This window comes from Glycine max, chromosome 17, assembly GCF_000004515.6.
Source record: "Glycine max cultivar Williams 82 chromosome 17, Glycine_max_v4.0, whole genome shotgun sequence".
NCBI lineage: Eukaryota > Viridiplantae > Streptophyta > Magnoliopsida > Fabales > Fabaceae > Glycine > Glycine max.
Genome location: NC_038253.2, coordinates 7,679,191 through 7,700,008, shown reverse-complemented (window position 1 = coordinate 7,700,008; position 20,818 = coordinate 7,679,191). Strand labels below are relative to the sequence as shown.

At 32.8% G+C, this 20,818-nt stretch overlaps 1 protein-coding gene and 1 pseudogene across 3 annotated transcripts; both read left to right on the top strand.

The window, feature by feature from the left end:
- Positions 1-948: 948 nt before the first annotated feature.
- ALDH12A3 (aldehyde dehydrogenase 12A3) lies at positions 949-9,076 on the top strand. Of its 3 annotated transcripts, XM_003549616.5 has the most exons (16): positions 949-1,158; positions 1,994-2,073; positions 2,517-2,620; positions 3,025-3,092; positions 3,799-3,856; positions 4,002-4,115; positions 4,420-4,503; positions 5,306-5,410; positions 6,103-6,216; positions 6,485-6,616; positions 6,704-6,793; positions 6,941-7,030; positions 7,735-7,944; positions 8,079-8,189; positions 8,597-8,676; positions 8,765-9,076. In XM_003549616.5, exons 1-16 carry the CDS (start codon positions 1,076-1,078, stop codon positions 8,901-8,903), a joined length of 1,662 nt encoding a protein of 553 aa, XP_003549664.1. In that variant the 5' UTR covers positions 949-1,075; the 3' UTR covers positions 8,904-9,076. The 3 variants fall into 3 exon arrangements, with proteins under 3 accessions (XP_003549664.1, XP_006600684.1, XP_006600683.1); XM_006600621.3 differs by lacking the exons at positions 949-1,158; positions 2,517-2,620 and having other exon boundaries at positions 2,023-2,073; positions 4,022-4,115; XM_006600620.4 differs by lacking the exons at positions 949-1,158; positions 1,994-2,073 and having other exon boundaries at positions 2,516-2,620; positions 4,022-4,115.
- A 1,482-nt stretch (positions 9,077-10,558) lies between these two features.
- On the top strand, positions 10,559-17,885 carry LOC100804822 (probable aldehyde dehydrogenase; annotated as a pseudogene).
- The last annotated feature ends 2,933 nt before the right edge of the window (positions 17,886-20,818 follow it).

The following is a 20,818-nucleotide window of genomic DNA, read 5'->3' as shown; positions in this document are numbered from 1 at the left end:
ACTGAGTCTCACTCCTTACTGTTGTATGTATTATTGTTGAATTGCTTTATACCGGTTATAAATTTTGCCCAAAACTAATAAATGTTGTTATCTTCGATATATTATAGCATTATTTAGTATTTATTTTGTTGATGATAATAATGATTATATTTTGTAGGTGCATAAACAAATTGACACGGACGATAAATTTATTGTAACTTTGTTTATATTTTTTGTGTGATAAATAGTAATTTATTGTAACTTAATAATTTAATATTTGGTTATAATTATGTTGTGTTTATATATGTTATATTTGTTTGTTGATGACAATAATTATTTATTGTAGTTGTTTTTATGTCCACCACATTATTATTATTATTAGTTAAGCTCATAATTATTGATGTTGTTGGTATATTTTTTTAATAACCAACATTTACATAGACGTTACAAATAAATGTCGATTCTTTTATGTATCATTCACATTATCGTTATTTATTTTTATTTATTTTAAAAGTATTGCGCAATAAGATTGAAACGTTAAAGTATTTGAAAGGAAGTGTGGTCACGCCTGACACGTGTGGTCACGCCTGACAGCAGGCCACCACGTGTGGTCGCGTCTGACAGACCACCACTTCCTAACCCATGTCACGTGTCACCATTTCGGGGGGTGCGTTCAACACGGAGAAGCGCCTTGTAGTATAAAAAGAGACTCACGAGGTAAATAATTTCAAAACAGACCCATTTAGATAAATAATTTGTAAAAAGAACCCCATTTGATATTTTTGCCTAAAATTATTCGCTAGTTGAAGATCAGCTTGAGTCAAAATCTATTTTACTACTTGAGCTTAACTTGATTAGTCACAATATAATAATCATTGACAAAAAGAGGTAATTAACAATTATATCCGTACAAAATAAAATGTGAATAAAAGAAGATAAACTAACACAAGCAAAAATTATCAACCACCTCCCAGCAGGCCAGCACCACGGTAACTACTAACCAATATTTTCACTCAAGAGAAACACGATAAATCCCACGTGTACTCAGCAAGATCATCACTTCATTTTGGACTAAACTAGAAAGTGATCGAACAGCATGTTCAAGCTTTTGGTTAGTAGAGCAGCTAGGGTTTCAACTCCACACAACCACAATGCCTTTGCTTCTTTCGCTTTCTCTAGGTATCTTCTTTTATCTTCTCTCGTCTAGTTAGTTGAATTTAGTAAGTTTAATCGTTAATCAATTCGATACCCAGCTTGTTCTGTGATTTAGATGAAAAATAGCCTCCAGTTATCTGCGAAACAGTTGAAATTGTGTTCATTGGAACTTTAATTCGTTCCACGATCAACTTCGGGTTATCTAATAAAAAATATTATATGTATTTAGGTTTATGATTAGGTCCGTGTTCTGCTTACAAACACTGATGTTTCTGAGAGTACTGTTTGTTACAGAACATTTTAAGATGTTAGTTCTATATATAAAAAAAATGATTTGAGTAACTAAGGATTTGTAAAAAACAATTTAGCTAATGATTACCTGAGCTGAGTACTGTTTAGAATATTAGCAAGGCTATAACTCTAAACCAGAATATATATTGACCGATTTATTTGCATCATAATAATGCTTTATTGGCTGCAATTTGCTGTCGTATTGGAGGCCCAATTGATTTGCTATTTTTTGTCTTACTACATTTACGCAAACTGATTTGGTTAGATAATTTTTTCAGAATTGAAGTCAAGAGCAGCTGGAGCATTATTGTATTATTTTTTTATTTCTTAGGTTAAATGACTCACAGGGATGCTAGATAAGTCATTTTGTAATTTCCTCCAATTCACGTTTTATACAAAAAAAATTCAAAGATAAAGTATTAGATTTAACTACTAACCAGTATTTTTTTTTATTTGGTCATGTTTGTTGTACATATTTCTAAAATAGTTTACTATTACTCGATTTCATTTCTATAGCTTGTGATACAAGTCTTATTGTGTATTTTGAGTGCTGAATTCATTTTTGTAGGTATGCTCATTCATTACCATTTGCAACTGTAGAAGCAGAAGAGATATCAGGCTCTAGGGCTGCTGAAGTTTTGAACCTGGGTATGCCCCAAAACCTTTGATGTTTTTGTTCTTTGCAGAAGGGGCATTAGTACTCTTATGAATTTCATAGTACTTTGGATAAATTTGGTGATTGAAGATTGAAAAGGGTTTCCATCATAAAATGTACTTAAATCTTTTTCTGTCTCTACTTTCCATGATTCTGTCTGCAAGGTGTCAAACCTACTTTTCAAGTATTTATCAAATCCAGAAGCAGTTTGTTAAATATTATGTTCATAAAGAAATTGAAATGTGATGAAAAAGAAGAAAGGATTCCTGAACATATTTCCCACTATTTTGTTTCCTTCTATACATCAGAATCTGAATGGTACTGAGTGTTATTGTAAATTTCTGCACCACATATTTATCAATAAATTAATTTTTAATCAAACTTATTGTGCTCTGATTTGATGGCTATCACTCTGAATGTATGTTTTCACTTTCAGTGCAAGGTAAATGGGTAGGATCTTCAAATTGGAATACAGTTGTAGATCCTTTAAATGGAGACTCATTTATTAAAGTTGCTGAAGTTGATGAAACAGGCATTCAGGTGCATCCTTGTATTGAATTATTTGTCCGGTTAACTTAATATTTTATTTTGAAATATGTTTCTTTTGTTGCGCACATAAAGAACTGCTGCTTAGGGAGAATTCAGCTTGATAGGGTCAAGGCTGTATTCTTTTGTTAGTTCCTCACCCTTCAAACTATGAAATATAGAGTGACTGAGTTATTATGTTATCAGTCACCACCCACCACGCCTATTTTTTGAATAGGAGGTTTAAGTTTGAAGCTTTAACCTCCGTCCATGAGACAGAGTTCTCGTCTTTTTGTGAAAAATGAAAAGAAATAAATTTCAATTTGAAGGCTATATATGAGTTGGTACTTGATTGGAATTCAATAGTTGGTTTGAGACAGAGATCTTTACTAACTTTTTCCTATTGTTTGACTTATCAGCCCTTTGTAGAAAGCTTGTCCAGCTGTCCCAAACATGGTGCACACAATCCTTTTAAGGCACCAGAGAGGTATGACCAGATTATCCTTTGTATCTATTTATTTTCTTTATAGAAATATAAACATATAAAAATCTTTTTTCTTTGTTGGATTGATGTTTGTCATATAGGTCAAAGAAAGAAAAAAAATGATGGGAACCTCATCCTTCAATATAAACCTCCATGCCTTATATTGTCCATATAGGAGACTGTTGCCCAAATGGGATGTTACTGTGGATGTAAGCATAGGTGGATTATCTAGATTAACCCGAGGTTTCTGCCTTTTTTTGTAAATAATACAGCAGTTTGCTGTATAGCAAATGACATGACAATTTAGTTTTTAATTTTCTTTTGAAGCAGAACATGATGTGATTTTCAAATGTTTAGTTTGCTAGGTGTGAATGGAATGGTAGTGCTTATTCTTTTCAGGTGCGTTTCAATAGTTCCTGACAAAATAAAGGTTGGATTGTAGAATAAATTTCCAACCCCATTGCTTTCAAACTTCTGCTAAGAGGAGTAACTAAAATACCATGATCCTGGTATTCTAAAGCTGCCTATGATAAGAAGTTGAATAAATAAACTTTCTAATGTCACCCAGCTGCCATTTTCTCTCCAAAAAAGCAACTGACTTGGCTATTTTAGTTCCAAGTATTTTATGCTTTAGAGCATGATTTCCTATGTTCTTATTTTGTCTACTTTATGAAATTTAATCTGGTTTTTTGCTATAAATCTTTTGCAGATATCTCATGTTTGGAGAGATATCTGCTAAGGCAGCTCACATGTTATCACTTCCTAAGGTATTTCAAACTAAAGAAAGTTTTTTTAATTTTATTATTATTTTTTTACTGTTACTTTATCATGTATTATTACCTGTTGTATTCAAGATAAACTATTTCTTCCTTAATTGGAAACTTTAAATAATTTATACTGCATGACCCTCAGGTTTTGGATTTCTTTACAAGGTTAATACAAAGAGTTTCTCCAAAGAGTTACCAGCAGGCTTTTGGTGAAGTCTATGTGACACAAAAGTTTCTAGAGAATTTTTGTGGAGACCAGGTATATCAAAATAAGACGCGTTAGTGCTAAATAAATGAAATTCCAAGTAAAAATATGCCATTCTCTGTAAGAGAATAATAGAAAAATCATAATTGCCCATTGACTTGTAGATATTGATCAATTTTGTTTCTATCATTGATACCTAGATTCTTTGTTAGTGGCAGAATTTAACACTGATACATGCACACATGCAAACACACACAAAACTAACATTATTCTATATGGTTTCCCTAGGATGTTACAAAGCTCATATAATTCCTTTAGTGATTTCTTTGTTGTTTTATTTTAAACAAAATATTGGCAGGTTCGTTTCCTGGCAAGGTCTTTTGCTGTACCTGGAAATCATCTTGGACAACAAAGTCATGGTTTTCGTTGGCCATATGGTCCGGTAAGGATTTTGTTTTGTTTAGCTTTGATATGTTTTTAATTGGTATACTATGTTCTAAAGGAAAAAAAATGAGTCCATGTCATTCTCTCACCAACAGTGCTTTGCTTATTGTGCAAAAATTATCAATTACCTTTTGGTCAAGCAAATGAGTTTGTGGAAGTAATGGGTTAATTCTAAGAGATGAAGAAATGAAAAACTAACCAAGTTTTCCAAAATAAAACTTAGTAATTCGTAATAATTGTGAGTTGTGACTATGATTTGTTATCAAGGAGGTGGATTGTGGTATAACTGTTATTATGCTTATTCAGTTGCCTCTATACGTCAAGCCAATGTACATCGATGACCTTGGCTGGAGTGGCTGGTTACCCTTTGGTTCTTTAGTAGAATAAAAAATCATCTTTTATCCCAAAACAGAAAAGATAAGAAAAAGAATATTGCCTGAGGTTTCAGTTAGTTACATATAATAATAAGGCAAAACCCTGGACTCAAGGTATTCTTTCCTACAAGAAAACTTAAGTCTTTTGAAAGGTAAATGCTATCTTTGATAAAAAATAGTTTTGTCTTTTACAAAATAGTTTATGTCCTATAGATGTTACTTTTACTCAAGAAAAGAGATAAAAAAGAATTAGACATTTTCTGATTTTGAATTGAATTTTTTAGATTAGTAATGCTATGTGGAGACATTTTGAAGTTTTTCATGAGTGTCTGGTTTAGTAAGTGATTGCTTAGATTTTTTTCTCACACCATAAACATTCACCTTCCCCTCCTATTGTAATCTTAAAGCTGAAAGTGTGTTCTGTAGGTGGCAATTATTACTCCTTTTAATTTTCCCTTAGAGATTCCTGTCCTTCAATTGATGGGTGCACTTTATATGGGCAACAAGCCAGTCCTTAAAGTTGATAGCAAGGTGAGTTCTTTTGGCTCTGATTTTGGCATACTTTTTGACATTACATCTAATACAAAATTGATACAGGGCTTGCTTCTAGGCTGCATGAAATACTGATCGCAATCAGTTGTGTCGAAAGTAATTGTTATCTGATGCTTTTTTCTGGGTTGTTTATGAGTGTGTGCAGGGACGGATCCAGGACTATATCAAAGGGGGAGCCCAAATTTTTTTTACAAAATTATTTAAATATTTAACTTCTAATAAATAATAAGCTTTAAAAAATATTTATTATTAATTTGTGTAAAATTAGAGATATAACCCACTACTAGAACAAAATTAAGCAAATACTAATTCAAAAACTTATTTTTCTTATATATTTTCCTTAATTAGTATTTTTTTAATTTTATTTTTTCTTTTTTTGTCTCATATATACATAAAGGGTCCTAGGGGAGGGGGGGCCAAGGCCCCTACTTGTGGATCCGTCCCTGAGTGTGTACTTGTGTTTGGTTGGGGGGGAGTGGGGGGTGTCCCCTTCCAAGCAATCTCTTCTTACTTGGTTGGTACTTTCATTTAGTTAAAGAAACCATTGTATCTATTGCTCTTTCTTATTTTGTTCTTCATCTATTGGATTTTGGAAATGTGACTTTTATTTGCTATTAAATTCAAATCTTTCTGCAGTGACAATGCTGAATTATTGACTCAAATTGTTGTAGGTGAGCATTGTTATGGAACAAATGTTGCGCCTGCTTCATACCTGTGGCTTACCTCTAGAAGATGTAGACTTCATAAATTCTGATGGGAAGACAATGAACAAGCTGTTGCTGGAGGTTGGTTGTTTGGTACCTTTGTTTTCACATCCAAGGGATTGATTCTGCAGAGCATAATATTATTCCTGAAAGATTGCCAATTTACTTTTATGATTCTATTTCATGATGATCTCAATGTTAACTCATTTTGACCTCTTTCTATAATTTTGTTGGATCTTATTGCCTTTTGACTCTGTTATTTTTTGATAATCAAATATCAATACTTTTATATGGTTACATGTTCCTTTTACAATATGATATTGGATTATGAAGTAGTATTAATTTACAGGGAAATCCACGAATGACTCTTTTTACTGGTAGTTCAAGAGTGGCAGAGAAGTTGGCTGTTGATTTGAAGGGCCGTGTTAAATTGGAAGATGCTGGATTTGACTGGAAAATACTGGGCCCTGATGTGCATCAGGTTTCTTACAATTTTTTGTGGATACCATAAAGGCACTAGTTCAATTTTCAGTTCTACAATAGTTTCTCTATGGTTTCTTGGTTTCAGGAAGATTACGTAGCATGGGTCTGTGATCAGGATGCATACGCATGCAGTGGTCAGAAATGCTCAGCACAATCATTGTTATTTATGCATGAGGTTTGTTACATTGGTTATTATGAGTACTTTGTTCATGACTAAATGTCCCCAAGAACTACATTGGTTTTTTTATTTTGTATTATGCACTTTATGAGTTTATGTATTGTGTCATTACTAACTTCATGGTTTGAATTTTCCCTTGTTCAGAACTGGTCTAAAACTTCCTTGCTATCTAAGTTGAAAGATCTTGCTGAGAGAAGAAAGTTGGCAGACTTGACAATCGGCCCAGTTCTCACAGTAAGTATTGCATGCCTGTTATTTTCCCCTTCTAGTAATTGTTCCAGGATTTAACATTTAAAACTGTTTTGGTGGCCTGCTCGAAGTTTGTGGCAAATCTTCTCTTGAAGTTTATGAAAGTTCAACCATCTTTGTAATATTTTGTAAATTTACTTATTGAACGGATTCATTCTTGTAAGTTATACGCAAAATGTATTAGTTTCAAATTTCAATTATCACCCCTCGATCCCTTTTTCATTACATTTACAATATGGACAAGTTATCCATGCTTTTGTGTGATGGTTAAGGGAGGGAGGGGTGTGTGGAATGTGGGAGGATAACTTATAACTAAATAAGGCTTTAGATATCAAAGGTTGCCGGGTATGCAATTGATTTGTCCTCAGCTATTTAGAGCAATCTTCAGTACATTGATTGACAGGCTAATAGAAGTTTGAATACTGATTTGTGTTTATTCATTTATAATATTTGATTAACGTTATTGTTGGGATGATGAGTCAAATTCAAAGTTTATGCCTTAATTGATATCTTCTATTTGATTTGGTAGTCTTTGAACCTTATATATCCAAAAACGAATAATTTATTGGTAAACTGAAGAATTATTAATTAGCTGGTGCATCTTTGACGGAATAATTGTTTGCTTTATTCTAAGCAATGACAAGCTTAGTTTATTTGGAATTCTTGATTTTTCATCTCATATGTTGCAGGTTACGACTGATTCAATGCTTGAGCATGTGAATAAGTTGCTTGAGATACCAGGATCAAAGTTGCTATTCGGGGGTAGTCCTCTAGAGAACCATTCAATTCCACCTATTTATGGTGCTATTAAACCAACAGCTGTCTATGTTCCTCTCGAAGAAATTATGAAGGATAAGAATTTTGAGCTTGTAACAAAAGAAATATTTGGACCATTTCAGGTATGGAAAGGGACACTGAGAACATGAAAATAAAGTTTTTATATGCCCTTTTAAAAAAAAAATTCTTTTTTTTAGTAAAAAATAATAATAATTCTACTCTATTCTTTTTGTGAGATAAATATTTATGTTTCCAGGTTATCACGGACTATCAAAACAGTCAGCTAGCAGTTGTATTGGATGCTTTGGAAAGAATGCATAACCATTTAACAGCTGCTGTAGTTTCAAATGATCCTTTGTTTTTACAGGCAAGACTTTTATAACTGAAATTTATTTGTATGACATGAACAATTATCAATTTTTAATAATTGTGATTTTGGTCAATTTAGTATGACTCAATTTTAAGTTTCAATTTAGAATGACTCCTATCAACTTTTCTCATTGCCCATTTTGGTCATAAAAATCATTATTTCCTTGTGTTTTCATAATTTCATTCATGAAACAAAATTATGGTTTAGGGGATTGGACTCTATTTATGCCGCACGCTGAATTTTTTTTTTCTACTTATATCAATTGCCTGCAAGATATTTTGTAGTAATTAGAGTTCAACTCCAAAGTTATGGCTGACACTTATATCCAACATGTTACTTGTCTGCTGAGCACATAATTGTGTTATCTTCTGATGTGGTCATTGTGATTAAACACGTATTTGCAGGAAGTCATTGGCAAATCAGTAAATGGTACTACTTATGCTGGTTTAAGAGCAAGGACGACCGGAGCTCCACAGAATCACTGGTAAATTGATATTTTTTTCAACTTGTTTTACTTGTACATAACTAAGAAATGATGCTTTAGTTAGTTGAAAATAATAATTTCATTGTAGGTTTGGACCCGCTGGTGATGCTAGAGGTGCAGGAATTGGAACACCAGAGGCTATAAAACTTGTATGGTCTTGCCACAGAGAAATAATCTATGATTTTGGGCCTGTGCCAAAGAATTGGGAAGTTCCTCCTTCTACTTGAGAAAAGTCCTATTTATGATAGGAACAACGAAATTAGGAGGGTGTGTCCTATTTATGATAGAAGCGATGAGTAAGAATGTAAGAGGAAGCATATTTGCATGTAGGATATGCCACAGCCCCTCCATGACATTTTTAGATTTTAGAATAAATTTATGAAAAAAAAATATTTTATTAGGCTTTTTTTTTATTGCTGAAATATAATTGGTGAGATCATCATCGGTTGAGGTGCTGACATGATAAAAGGAATCAAATTGTATTGATGCCGAACAGTGTAGAATAAATAATTCATATCTAATGCTGTAAAAAAAAAAATCTTATCTAAATAATTTAAAGAATTGGCTTACAGGCTCTCAGAGCTCCTTTGCTTGTCGGTCCTTACATGTTATGGGCCCTAGGGCCTAGATGAAATAATAAAATAAAACCCCTATATATAAATATTTTAAAATATAAACATATATAATGCATTGCATAAAAAAGTAGGACAAATAATTCCATTAAGAGTAATATGTTCTATTATGTTAAGTGAATGTCAAATGAATAAAGACCATTTAGAATATGGAAGTATTGTTGTATAAGTGTGCAATGAGGACATACAGTAGCATCAAATGACTAATCATCTGAAGCATCGCCACTTGATCCAATGGCTTTCTTTATTGTGTTTTGGTGCTTGTGTTGTGTGGGAGACGCTAAAAGTGAAAGCTTGTACCCGAATTAAAGATAGTCATTTACTTGCATTGACAAAGAACAATTAACAAAAAAAAAAAAAAACTAAAAACAATTGCATAATGCAAATTCAAATCCCTGAGCAATCATTTGTTTTTAATTTCCAACATATCATTTTTCCATTGGTAGTTTTAATTTCAGTGTCTTTTCCATTGATTTTTTTTATACTTATCCATGAATTAAAAAATACCTCCGGGTCTTCAATCCAAACGTAGAGAATTCACAGGGAATTGAAGGAAAAAAGATAGAAGTGGAGGTGAATGTGAATGGGTGTGACCTCATGAGACTCAAGAAACGCTTCTGTGCTAACAACAACTTCAAATTACGAGTGGTTCCTATTACAAGCAGAATTATATATTAAAAAATTCTAGAAATTTACTGAAAATTACAAAAGTTCATGGTTTAATGAATACAGTATAAGAGAGAATATTAAAAAGTACAATATGTTTCTAACATCTCTATATTTTATATTTATATTAATTAATAGCCTTGTCATAGACTCATAGCCATGTGCTGATATTTTGATATGATGTATCTTAATTTTATTTCTTGGTTAATTATTATTATTTTTAGAATTATTTTAATTCTTTATAATATTTTATACATATTTAAAATAGGAAATGTAATTAATTTTTTTCACTATTGCAGTATTTTTTAATAAAATAATAGAAAGATTTATAAAAAGGTTTTTAGGAATAATACTTGAGAATTAAGATCACTCTTTTGTTCAAGATTTATAAAAAAATCTTCCCCTAATTCACGCAGTCCAAATTTGTTTCGGTAACCCATGCTATCTCCATGTGACATGTGTTTCTAAGACCGGGTAATATTATCATGCGACTGACTCACTCGTACGTGTCCAACACGTGGGTCATAGAATCTAGAAGATTACGTTCAGAAACTAACTACTCTATCGAACTTGAAAGTGACACCTTTCTATTTTGATATTTATACGAATAAATTGGATTAGAGAGTGTCACTTCGTTTTGAAGTCAACTGAAAGTGATTGAGTGAGTGAGTGAAGGTTTTAGAAACTGATCCAACGGAATGTTCAAGTCTTTGGTTAGCAGAGCTACTAAGGATTCAATTTCACGCAACCACAATGCCATTGCTTCTTTTGCTTTCTCTAGGTATCTCTTGTTTTTGTTTGTCCCCTAAAATTGATTCCCAAAGGATTTTAATTTAATTCGATTTTCGCAATGCTGATCCTCGTTTAGTTAGCGGAATTTAATAATTTTAATAGTTAATCAATTCACTGATCTATTTGTATCATAATAAATATATTTTTGGCAGCAGTTTACTGGTTTTGGGAGGGTCAATTGTTTTGCTACTTTGGTCTGACTGCATTTATCCAAACTGATTGGGTTAGATCATTTTTCAGAACTCAAGTCAAGAGCAGCTGAGGCATTGTGTTGATTTTTATTTGTTCGGTTAAATAACTCACTCACAGGGATGCTAGAAAAGCCATTTTGTGGTTTCATCCCTTTAAAAAACAATCAAAGATAAAAGTATCAGCCTTAACTGGTGACTCTTTTTTATTTGATTATATTTATTTTATATAATTCTAAAACATTAACACTAAATTCCTGTTTACAATATATAGCAGGTGTGCTCATTCATTATCATTTGCCACAGTAGAAGCAGAAGAGGTATCAGGTTCTAGGCCAGCTGAAGTTTTGCACTTGGGTATGGCAAGCAACCTGTGATGCTATTGTTCTTTGCAGATAGCATTAGTACTCTTATGAATTTCATAATCCTTTGGATAAATTTGGTGATTAAAGATTGAAATGGGTTACCATCATAAGATGCACTTAATCTTTTTTCATCTCTATTTTCCATGATTCTGTCAGTAAGTTGTCCAACCTGCTTTTCAAGTATTTATCAAATCCAAAAGCAGATCGTTAAATATTATGTTCATCAAAGAAATTGAAATGCGATGGAAAAGGAGGGATTCCTGAACATATTTCCCTTAATTTTGTTTCCTTCCATGCATCAAAATCTGAATTGTACTTAGTTTAGAGTTATTGTAAATTTTTGCTGCATATTTTTTGGGAATTGTGCTCCACATATTTATCAACAATTCATCTTTAATCAAACTTATTGTGCTGTACTTTGATGACTATCCCTCTGTATTGTCTTCACTTTCAGTGCAAGGTAAATGGGTAGGATCTTCAAATTGGAACACAATTGCAGATCCTTTAAATGGAGACTCGTTTATTAAAGTTGCTGAAGTTGATGAAACGGGCATTCAGGTGCATCCCTGTGATGAACTATTTGTCCTGTTAACTTAATATTTTATTTTGAAATATGTTCCTTTTGTGGCACACACAAAAAACTGCTTCTTAGTGAGAATTCAGCTTGATATGTTCAAGTTTTTATTCTTTTATTACTTCCTCACCCTTCAAAGTTCAAACTATGAAATATAAAGTGACTGAGGCATTATCTTACTAGACACCACTCACCATGCCTATTGGTTGACAGGAGGTTCAAGTTTGAAGCCTCAACCTCTTTGTATGACACAAGGTTCTCATCAGTTTGTTAAAAAAGAAAATAAAAAAAAATCAATTTAAAGACTATAGATGAGTTGGTACTTGGTTGGAATTCAACAGTTAGTTTGAAACAGAGATCTTGACTAATGTTTTTCTTGTGTTTGACTTATCAGCCTTTTATAAAGAGCTTGTCCAGCTGTCCCAAACATGGTGTACACAATCCTTTTAAGGCACCAGAGAGGTAAGTGCAGATTGTCATTTGTATCTCTTCTTCCCTTCTTTATAGAAATAGAAACACATAAAACTGTCTTTCTTTTGGTTGGATTAATTAATGATTTCCATATAGGTCAAAAGAGAAACAAGTGATTAGGGCCTCATGGTTGAATATAAACCTCTATGCCTTGTGTTGTCCATTATTGGAAACTGTTGCCCAAACAGGTTTTTGCTGAGGATGCAATTATGCATAGGTGGATTATCTAGAGTTTCTAGACTATTCCCAGAGGTTTCAGCCTTTTTTTAAACCTTTTGTAAGTCACACAACATTTTTTTGGATAGCATATGACACTTATTTTTCTTTTGAAATGGAAACGTGAGATAATTTTCAGATGGTTGGTTCGCAAAGTGTGAATGGAGTACTTATCCTTTTCAGACTTGCTTTCATTTTTCCTGATTAACCAAAGGTTGGATTATAAAATGAACTTCAACAAGGTTGGTTTTAAACTTATGCAAAGAGGAGTAACTAAAATACATGAGACCCTAGTATTCTAAACCTACATATGATAACAATGAAAATGAATAAATCATCTACTGTCACATGCCTTTCATTTTCACTTTAGGAAAACAAGTGACTTGAACATTTGTTGCAAGTATTTTATGCTTTAGAGCATGATATGATATCAATGCTTATGTTCTTATTTGGCCATCTTTTATGAATGCAATGTAGTTTTTGTTATAAATCTTTTGTAGATATCTTATGTATGGAGATATATCTACTAAGGCAGCTCACATGCTATCACTTCCTAAGGTATTTCAAACTAAAGAAAGTTTTTTTTTTAATATTTATTATTATTTTTTAATCTTACTTTGCTACTTGTTGTATTCAAGATCAACTTTTTCTTGTTTAATTGGAAACATTAAATAATCTATACTGCATGACCCTCAGGTTTCAGATTTCTTTACAAAGTTAATACAAAGAGTTTCTCCTAAGAGTTACCAGCAGGCTTTTGGGGAAGTGTATGTGACCCAAAAGTTTCTAGAGAATTTTTGAGGAGATCAGGTATATCAAAATAAGATATGTTATTGCTAAATTAATGAAATCCCAAGTTCAAATATGCCATTCTCTGTAATGAATGATGGTAGAATCTAAACTGCTCATTGAATGGTATATATTGATAAATTTCCTTGAGTCATTGATTCTTCATTAGTGGGAGAATTTAGTCCTGGTACATGCGCACACACCCACGCCCACAAAACTAACATTGTCTTATGTGGTTTCCCTAGGATTTTACAAAGCTCACACAATTCCTTTAGTGATTTCTTCATTGTTTTTGCTTCATTTTTACAAAATCTTTTCAGGTTCGTTTCCTGGCAAGGTCTTTTGGTGTCCCTGGAAATCATCTTAGACAACAAAGTCATGGTTTTCGTTGGCCATATGGTCCCGTAAGGATTTTGTTTCATTTATTTTTGTTTTCTTTTAATTGTTATACTATATTTTAAAGGCAAAAAATGAGTCTATGTCGTTCTCTTGCCAATGGTGCTTGTTTATTGTGCCAAAATTATCGATTACCTTGTGGTCAAGCACATTAGTCTATGGAAGTAATTGGTTAAGTGTACTCTAAGAGAAGGAAGAAATGAAAAATGAAAGCAAGTTTTTTCTATATATCAAGCCAATGTAAATTGATGACCTTGGCTGGAGTATCTAATTTCCCTTTGGTTATTAAGCAAAATAAAAATTGTCTTTTATCCCAAAAAAGAAAAGAAAAAGGAATACTTCTTGAGGTTTCAATTTTTTACATATGATGGGAGGTCAAAACCCTGGGCACAGGCATCATTGCCTGCAAGAATACTTATGTCTTTTATAAGGTAAGTGCTATCTTTAATCAAAAATAGTTTTTTGTCTTCTACAGAAAAAGTTTGTCCTATAGATCTAACTTCTACTCAAGAAAAGAGATACAAAAGGAATTGAATGTTTTCTCATTTTGGATTTAATTAGATTAGTGATTAGTGATGCTGTGCTAGATGTTTTGCACTTTTTTCACGATTGTTTGGTTTAGTAAGCAAAAAACAACAACAAACGCCTTATCCCACTAGGTGGGGTCGGCTACATGGATCAACTTCCGCCATAATGTTCTATCAAGTACCATACTTCTATCCAAATCATTAAGTTCGAGATCCTTCTTGATAACCTCTCTTATAGTCTTTTTGGGTCTTCCTCTGCCTCGAATTGTTTGTCTTCTCTCCATCTGGTCTACTCTCCTCACTACAGAGTCTACCGGTCGTCTCTCTACATGCCCAAACCACCTAAGTCTATTTTCCACCATCTTCTCTACAATAGGCGCTACTCCAACCCTCTCTCTAATAGCTCCGTTTCTAATTTTATCCTGTCGAGTCTTACCACACATCCACCGCAACATCCTCATCTCCGCTACACCTACTTTAGTCTCATGTTGGCTCTTGACCGCCCAACATTCTGTTCCGTACAAAATCGCCGGTCTTACCGCAGTCCGATAAAACTTTCCCTTTAGCTTGATCGGTACCTTTGCATCACATAACACCCCCGATGCTTTTCTCCATTTCATCCATCCTGCTTGAATGCGATGATTCACATCCCCTTCAATTTCTCCATCGTCCTGTATTACAGACCCAAGATATTTAAACCGTGTGACTTGAGGGATAATATGGTCTCCTATTTTCACCTCTGAGTTAGATACCCTCCTACTTTTGTTGAACTTACATTCCATATACTTCGATTTGCTTCTGCTTAGGCGAAAGCCATATGTTTCTAGAGCTCGTCTCCAAGTTTCCAACCTCTCATTCAACTCCTCCCTCGACTCTCCAAGGAGGACTATGTCATCTGCAAAAAGCATGCATCTCGGCGCTATCTCTTGGATTTGTTCCGTGAGGACATCCAGAGTTAAGGTAAAAAGGTAGGGGCTAAGGGTTGACCCTTGATGCAAACCAATAAATAATTCACCTTCCCTCCTGATGTACTCTTAAAGCTGAAAGTGTGTTCTGCAGGTGGCAATTATTACTCCTTTTAATTTTCCCTTGGAGATTGCTGTCCTTCAATTGATGGGTGCACTTTACATGGGCAACAAGCCAGTCCTTAAAGTTGATAGCAAGGCAAGTTCTTTTGGCTCTGATTTTGGCATACTTTTATGACATTATACAGGGCTAGACTATAGGCTGCATGAAATATTGATCTCAATTAGTTGAGGTGAAAATAATTGTGACGCAATGCTTTTTCTCCCTGCAAATGTTTGTGTGAGGATTATGTATTTTTCCTGCCATGCAATAATCTTTGATTTGGTTGGTATTCAGATTCTCATTCAGTTAAAGAAATCATTGTATCTATTGGCTATTACTCTTTCATCTATCGGATTTTGGAAATATTAATTTTATTTACCTTTAAAATTCAAATCTTTCAGTAGTTATAATTCTGAATTGTTGATTCAAATTAATGTAGGTGAGCCATTATGGAACAAATGTTGTGCCTGCTTCATACCTGTGGCCTACCTGTAGAAGATGCAGACTTCATAAATTCTGATGGGAAGACAATGAACAAGCTGTTGCTGGAGGTTGGTTGTTTGGTACCTTTGTTTTCACATCCAAGGCATTGATTCTTAAAAGCATAATATTATTCCTGAAAGATTGCCAATTTACTTTCATGCTTCTATTTTATGATGATCTCAATGTTAACTCATATGGACCTCCTTTTTTAGTCTTGTTGGATCGTGTTGCCTTTCAAGCTCCTTTATTTTGTGTTAATCATACATCAATATCTATATGTGGTTGCATGTTCCTTTTATAATATGACAATGACATTGTATCATGAAGTAGTATTACATTTACAGGCACATCCACGAATGACCCTTTTTACTGGTAGTTCAAGAGTGGCAGAGAAGTTGACTGTTGATTTGAAAGGTCGCGTTAAATTGGAAGATGCTGGATTTGACTGGAAAATACTGGGCCCTGACGTCCATCAGGTTTCTTACAATTTTTTTGTGGATGTCATACCGACTCAATTTTCAGTTCTATAATAGTTTCTCTAAGGTTTCTTGGTTTCAGGATCTGGAAGATTACATTGCTTGGGTCTGTGATCAGGATGCATATGCATGCAGTGGTCAGAAATGCTCGGCACAATCATTATTATTTATGCATAAGGTTAATCTCATTGGTGAAGATGAAAATGTACATTTATTATTTATTTTGTAAGATGCACTTTATGTATTGCATCTTTACTAACTTCAGGATTTGAATTTCTGTTGTTAAGAACTGGTCTAAAACATCCTTGCTATCTAAGTTGAAAGATCTTGCTGAGAGAAGAAAGCTAGAAGACTTGACAATCGGCCCAGTCCTCACAGTAAGTATTACATGTCAATCATTTTCCCCTTTTAGCTTATTGAACTAGGATCTAACATTTAGAACTGTTTTGGCGGTGCGCTCAAAGTTTGTGGCATTCTTCTCTTTAAGGCGATGAAAGTTCAAATGCTTTGTTATATTTTTTAACTTTAATTATATGCAAAATGCAATAGTTGCAATTATCATCTCTTTTACATTACATTTAAAATATGGAGAAGGTATCTATGCTTTTATGTAATGATTAAATAAGGGAGGGGGTGGAGGAAGAGGGGTATGGGAGGATATGCAATTGATTGACACACTAAAAGAAGTTTGGACACTGATTTGTGTTTACTCATTTATATTATTTCATTTTTGGTTCTGCTGGGATGATGAGTCAAATTCGAAGTTTTTGCCTTAGCTGATGTAAGTTGTGCATCATTGGTTTGACATTGTTGGTGGATAGTGAACCTTATATATCCAAAAATAAATAGCTTTCTGATAAGCCATTTCTTCATGCATCCAAACAGGATGTTATAATATTTATTTAGTTCTTGAATTTTTGGTGCACATTTGGCAGAAGATTTGTTTGCTTTCTATCATGCAATGACAAGTTTCATTTTGAAATTCTTAATTTTTCTTCACATATGTTGCAGTGTACAACTGATTTGATGCTTGAACACAAGAATAAATTGCTTGAGATACCAGGATCAAAGCTTCTCTTTGGGGGTAGTCCTCTAGACAACCATTCAATTCCATCTATTTAGGGTGCTATTAAACCAACAGCTGTCTATGTTCCTCTCGAGGAAATTATGAAGGATGGGAATTTTGAGCTTGTAACAAAAGAAATATTTGGACCCTTTCAGGTATGGAAAGGGACACTGAGAACACTAAATAAAGTTTTCATATGCTTTTTAAAAAAAATAATAATAGTAATTCTACTCTGCTCTTTTTGTGAGATAAAAGTTTTCTATTTATATTTCCAGGTTATCACGGACTACAAAAACAGTCAACTATCAGTTATATTGGATGCTATGGAAAGAATGCATAAACATTTAACAGCTGCTGTAGTTTCAAGTGATTCTTTGTTTTTACCGGCAAGACTTTTTATAACTCAAATTATCAATTTCTAATCAGTTCTCAGTTTATTATGACTTCCATACATTTTCTCATTGCCCATTTTGGTTATAAAATCATTAATTACTTTCTTATGGCAATCGTGTTTCATTCATTAAACAAAACTAGTGTTCTTTAGGGGACTGGGCACTATATTTATGCTGCACATCGAAAAATTTATTCTCCGTACAAGATTCAATTGCATGCAAAGATTTTTTGTGGTAATTAAATACAGTCTAACTCTTCAAAAATAAGCTGACAATCATTTCTTTCATCTAACATGCTACTTGCATGCTTAGCAAATAGATGAGTTTGATGTCTTCTGAAATATTTATCAACTAATGTCCTTTAATTTGTGTTACTACTTACTAGTGTTAGGTTCTTTATCTGATTGATTATTTGTTTTTTATGTCTTGGCAAACTTTTTTTTATTTTATTTTAGTCCTTACAAAATATGTTTATTTTATTTTTTCCTTAAAGTGTTTTAAATAATGCTTTGAATAGTAAAAAAAATGTTTTCAATAGTGAAAAAACATTATCTAAAGTACTTCAAGAACGAAAAATAAAACAAATACATTTTATAAGGACTAAAACGAAAAAGAACAAAATTGTAGGGACAAAAATGAAAAAAAAAACATTAAATTATAGGAACCAAAAATGTATTTAATCCTTGTGATTAAACACATTTGCAAGAAGTTGTTGGAAAAACAGTAAATGGTACTACTTATGCTGGTCTAAGAGCAAGGACAACCGGAGCTCCTCAGAATCATTGATAATTAAAAAAAATTGAGTTCGTTTTACTTGTACCATGAGTAAGAAATGATGTTCCGATTTTTTGAAATCATTTCAATGCCCCTCTGACTTTTTCAGATTTTAATAAATTTATGGAAATTGAGTTTTGATTAACCTTTTTTATAGCTGGTGTGCTTATTGGTTGTGGTGCCTGGCATTATAAAAGGGAGCAAATTTTATTGATGCTAAGCGGCCAGTTAGCCCTGGAATTAGAGAAACTAATCAAAAGTCCCTCAAATTAGTCTAAAATATAACTTCCATCAGTTAAAGTCGTTAACAATTAACACTACTGATTTAGAAAGTTGAATGCCATGCAAGTATTTCATGTCATGTACGTGTCATGCATCCCAATTAGCAGCGACCAAAATGAACAATTAATTATTCAATCACATGTTGCATGCCCTATTTCTTGGTCTTTCCTTTCCCCGATTCTGCTTCTCCCCCCTCTTTGAAGGTCGTTTAGGAAACAGTAGTATTTGTATAAGAAAAATTGATTTTGCATTCACTTGGATTGACAAATATAACATTGTAACTTGACATCCTTCAAGCTATACTCTAAGGAAGAAAAAATGAGGAAAATATGGAGACAAGAAGCTAACATGATTCACACAACTACACGTCACTCGGCACTATAAATGTTAAGAGAGAAAATAAAGGATAAATAGATTGTTGAAAAAAACACCCTCTAGGCAACTCCCTGAGTGTTAGTACCATTAAGTCAACCCCAACATAGTTATGTAAACATGGCTTTCTCAATCACCTCTTGAAAATATAATAAAACACAGTTAGGTTGTTTGTTATTCATTTGATTCGTTGAACTTTAAGGTGATGAAAACATGGCTTTCTCAATCACCTCTTGCAAGGTTCCTTTTTCTTCTTCTTTTTTTATTTTATTTTTGACGCTACCATTGTGGAATGTTGACCATAATTGAACCTAGGAAGGACCTCAAGGTCAATATGCAGAAAAGTTGTTTTGACACCCAATTGTTCCAACTCTAGATTATACTGATTCACAATTACCATCAAAGTACTTATAGAACAATGTTTTTACTACAAGTAAAAAGATTTCATTGTTGTCAGTCCTTTTTACTTGGATAAAATGGTTCCCTTTGCCATAAGTCTTATCTTGTACCTTATATTCTTTTCACCTGGAATACCTTCCTCTTTTTTCTTCTTAAAGATCCAATTGTATCAAACTACCCTTTGATTATTATATTCACCGTCTCTTTTATTCAATTTATTTATTGTCTCCTCCTCCACCAGATGCTTTTGAGTTACCAGACAGGGACCTCCTTTCCGTTCCATCAATCTTTGTTCTTTCATTTCATATTAAAGCGTCATGGTAACCATACATGTTTCTTTTCTCAATGTTTTGGATTTAGATTATCTGCAGTATTTAAATTGGCTTATTGCTGATACCTAATACTAAGTGTTGTGTTTTTCCTAATTCAATTTTGTATATTTTTTGTTGAAGGATTTCGTTAAAAGTAAAATATCTACTTATAGTTCACCAAACATCCTTTTGCGACCTGGAGATCAATATATAGATTGTTTTATTTTTTCAGTTAATTATTTGATTTTTCTAGTTATTTTCTTTGCTTCCTTTGATGGTTGTGCTACTTCATTTGTAACACTTTAAAGGAAAATTTTGTGTCTACTAATATATTTTCGACACTTATCTGATCTATCAATTAAGTTTTATTTTTTATATGGAAGTACTGATTCTGCTTTCATTTGTTAAAAGAGACATGCCTTGATCCTTTTACGTGAAGAAGGTATCATAGCATCTTCTTGGCAAAGAAATTTGAGACTATTAATCTTCCATGTCTGAGCTACAAGATTTATATATTTTATTTTCCATGATATTTATTTAGAGAAGCAAAACTTGACTATTAATATTTATTTTATTTTTAATTTTATGCATACTTCTAGCAATGTCCTACTCTAATTTTATCAATCATGCGTAAATTCCTTCTCTTCATAGCCTCCAATTGCCCATTACCCTTACAATAAAGGACATAAAAGGTAGCTTAATGGAAAATATAATTATGTATTTCGTGTTCTTTTGTCTTAGTATATATTCGTAATGGAAAATATAATCATGTATTTCATATAGTGTTTTCAATCAAACATAAATGAAAGGTCTAACGTGTCTCTATTCGTGATATACATCAAAAATTTAAATTTTAAAAAAATAATAGTTTTTGAATAATAGTATATTAGAATTTTAAAATTC

What these genes read in the sequence shown, in the direction of transcription:
- ALDH12A3 (XM_003549616.5), top strand. Translation starts at nt 1,076, where the DNA reads ATGTTCAAGCTTTTGGTTAGTAGAGCAGCTAGGGTTTCAACTCCACAC. An exon ending in ACATGTTATCACTTCCTAAG is followed by an intron (nt 3,857 to 4,001) that starts GTATTTCAAACT and finishes CATGACCCTCAG; the next exon opens with GTTTTGGATTTCTTTACAAG. An exon ending in ATGATCCTTTGTTTTTACAG is followed by an intron (nt 8,190 to 8,596) that starts GCAAGACTTTTA and finishes ACGTATTTGCAG; the next exon opens with GAAGTCATTGGCAAATCAGT.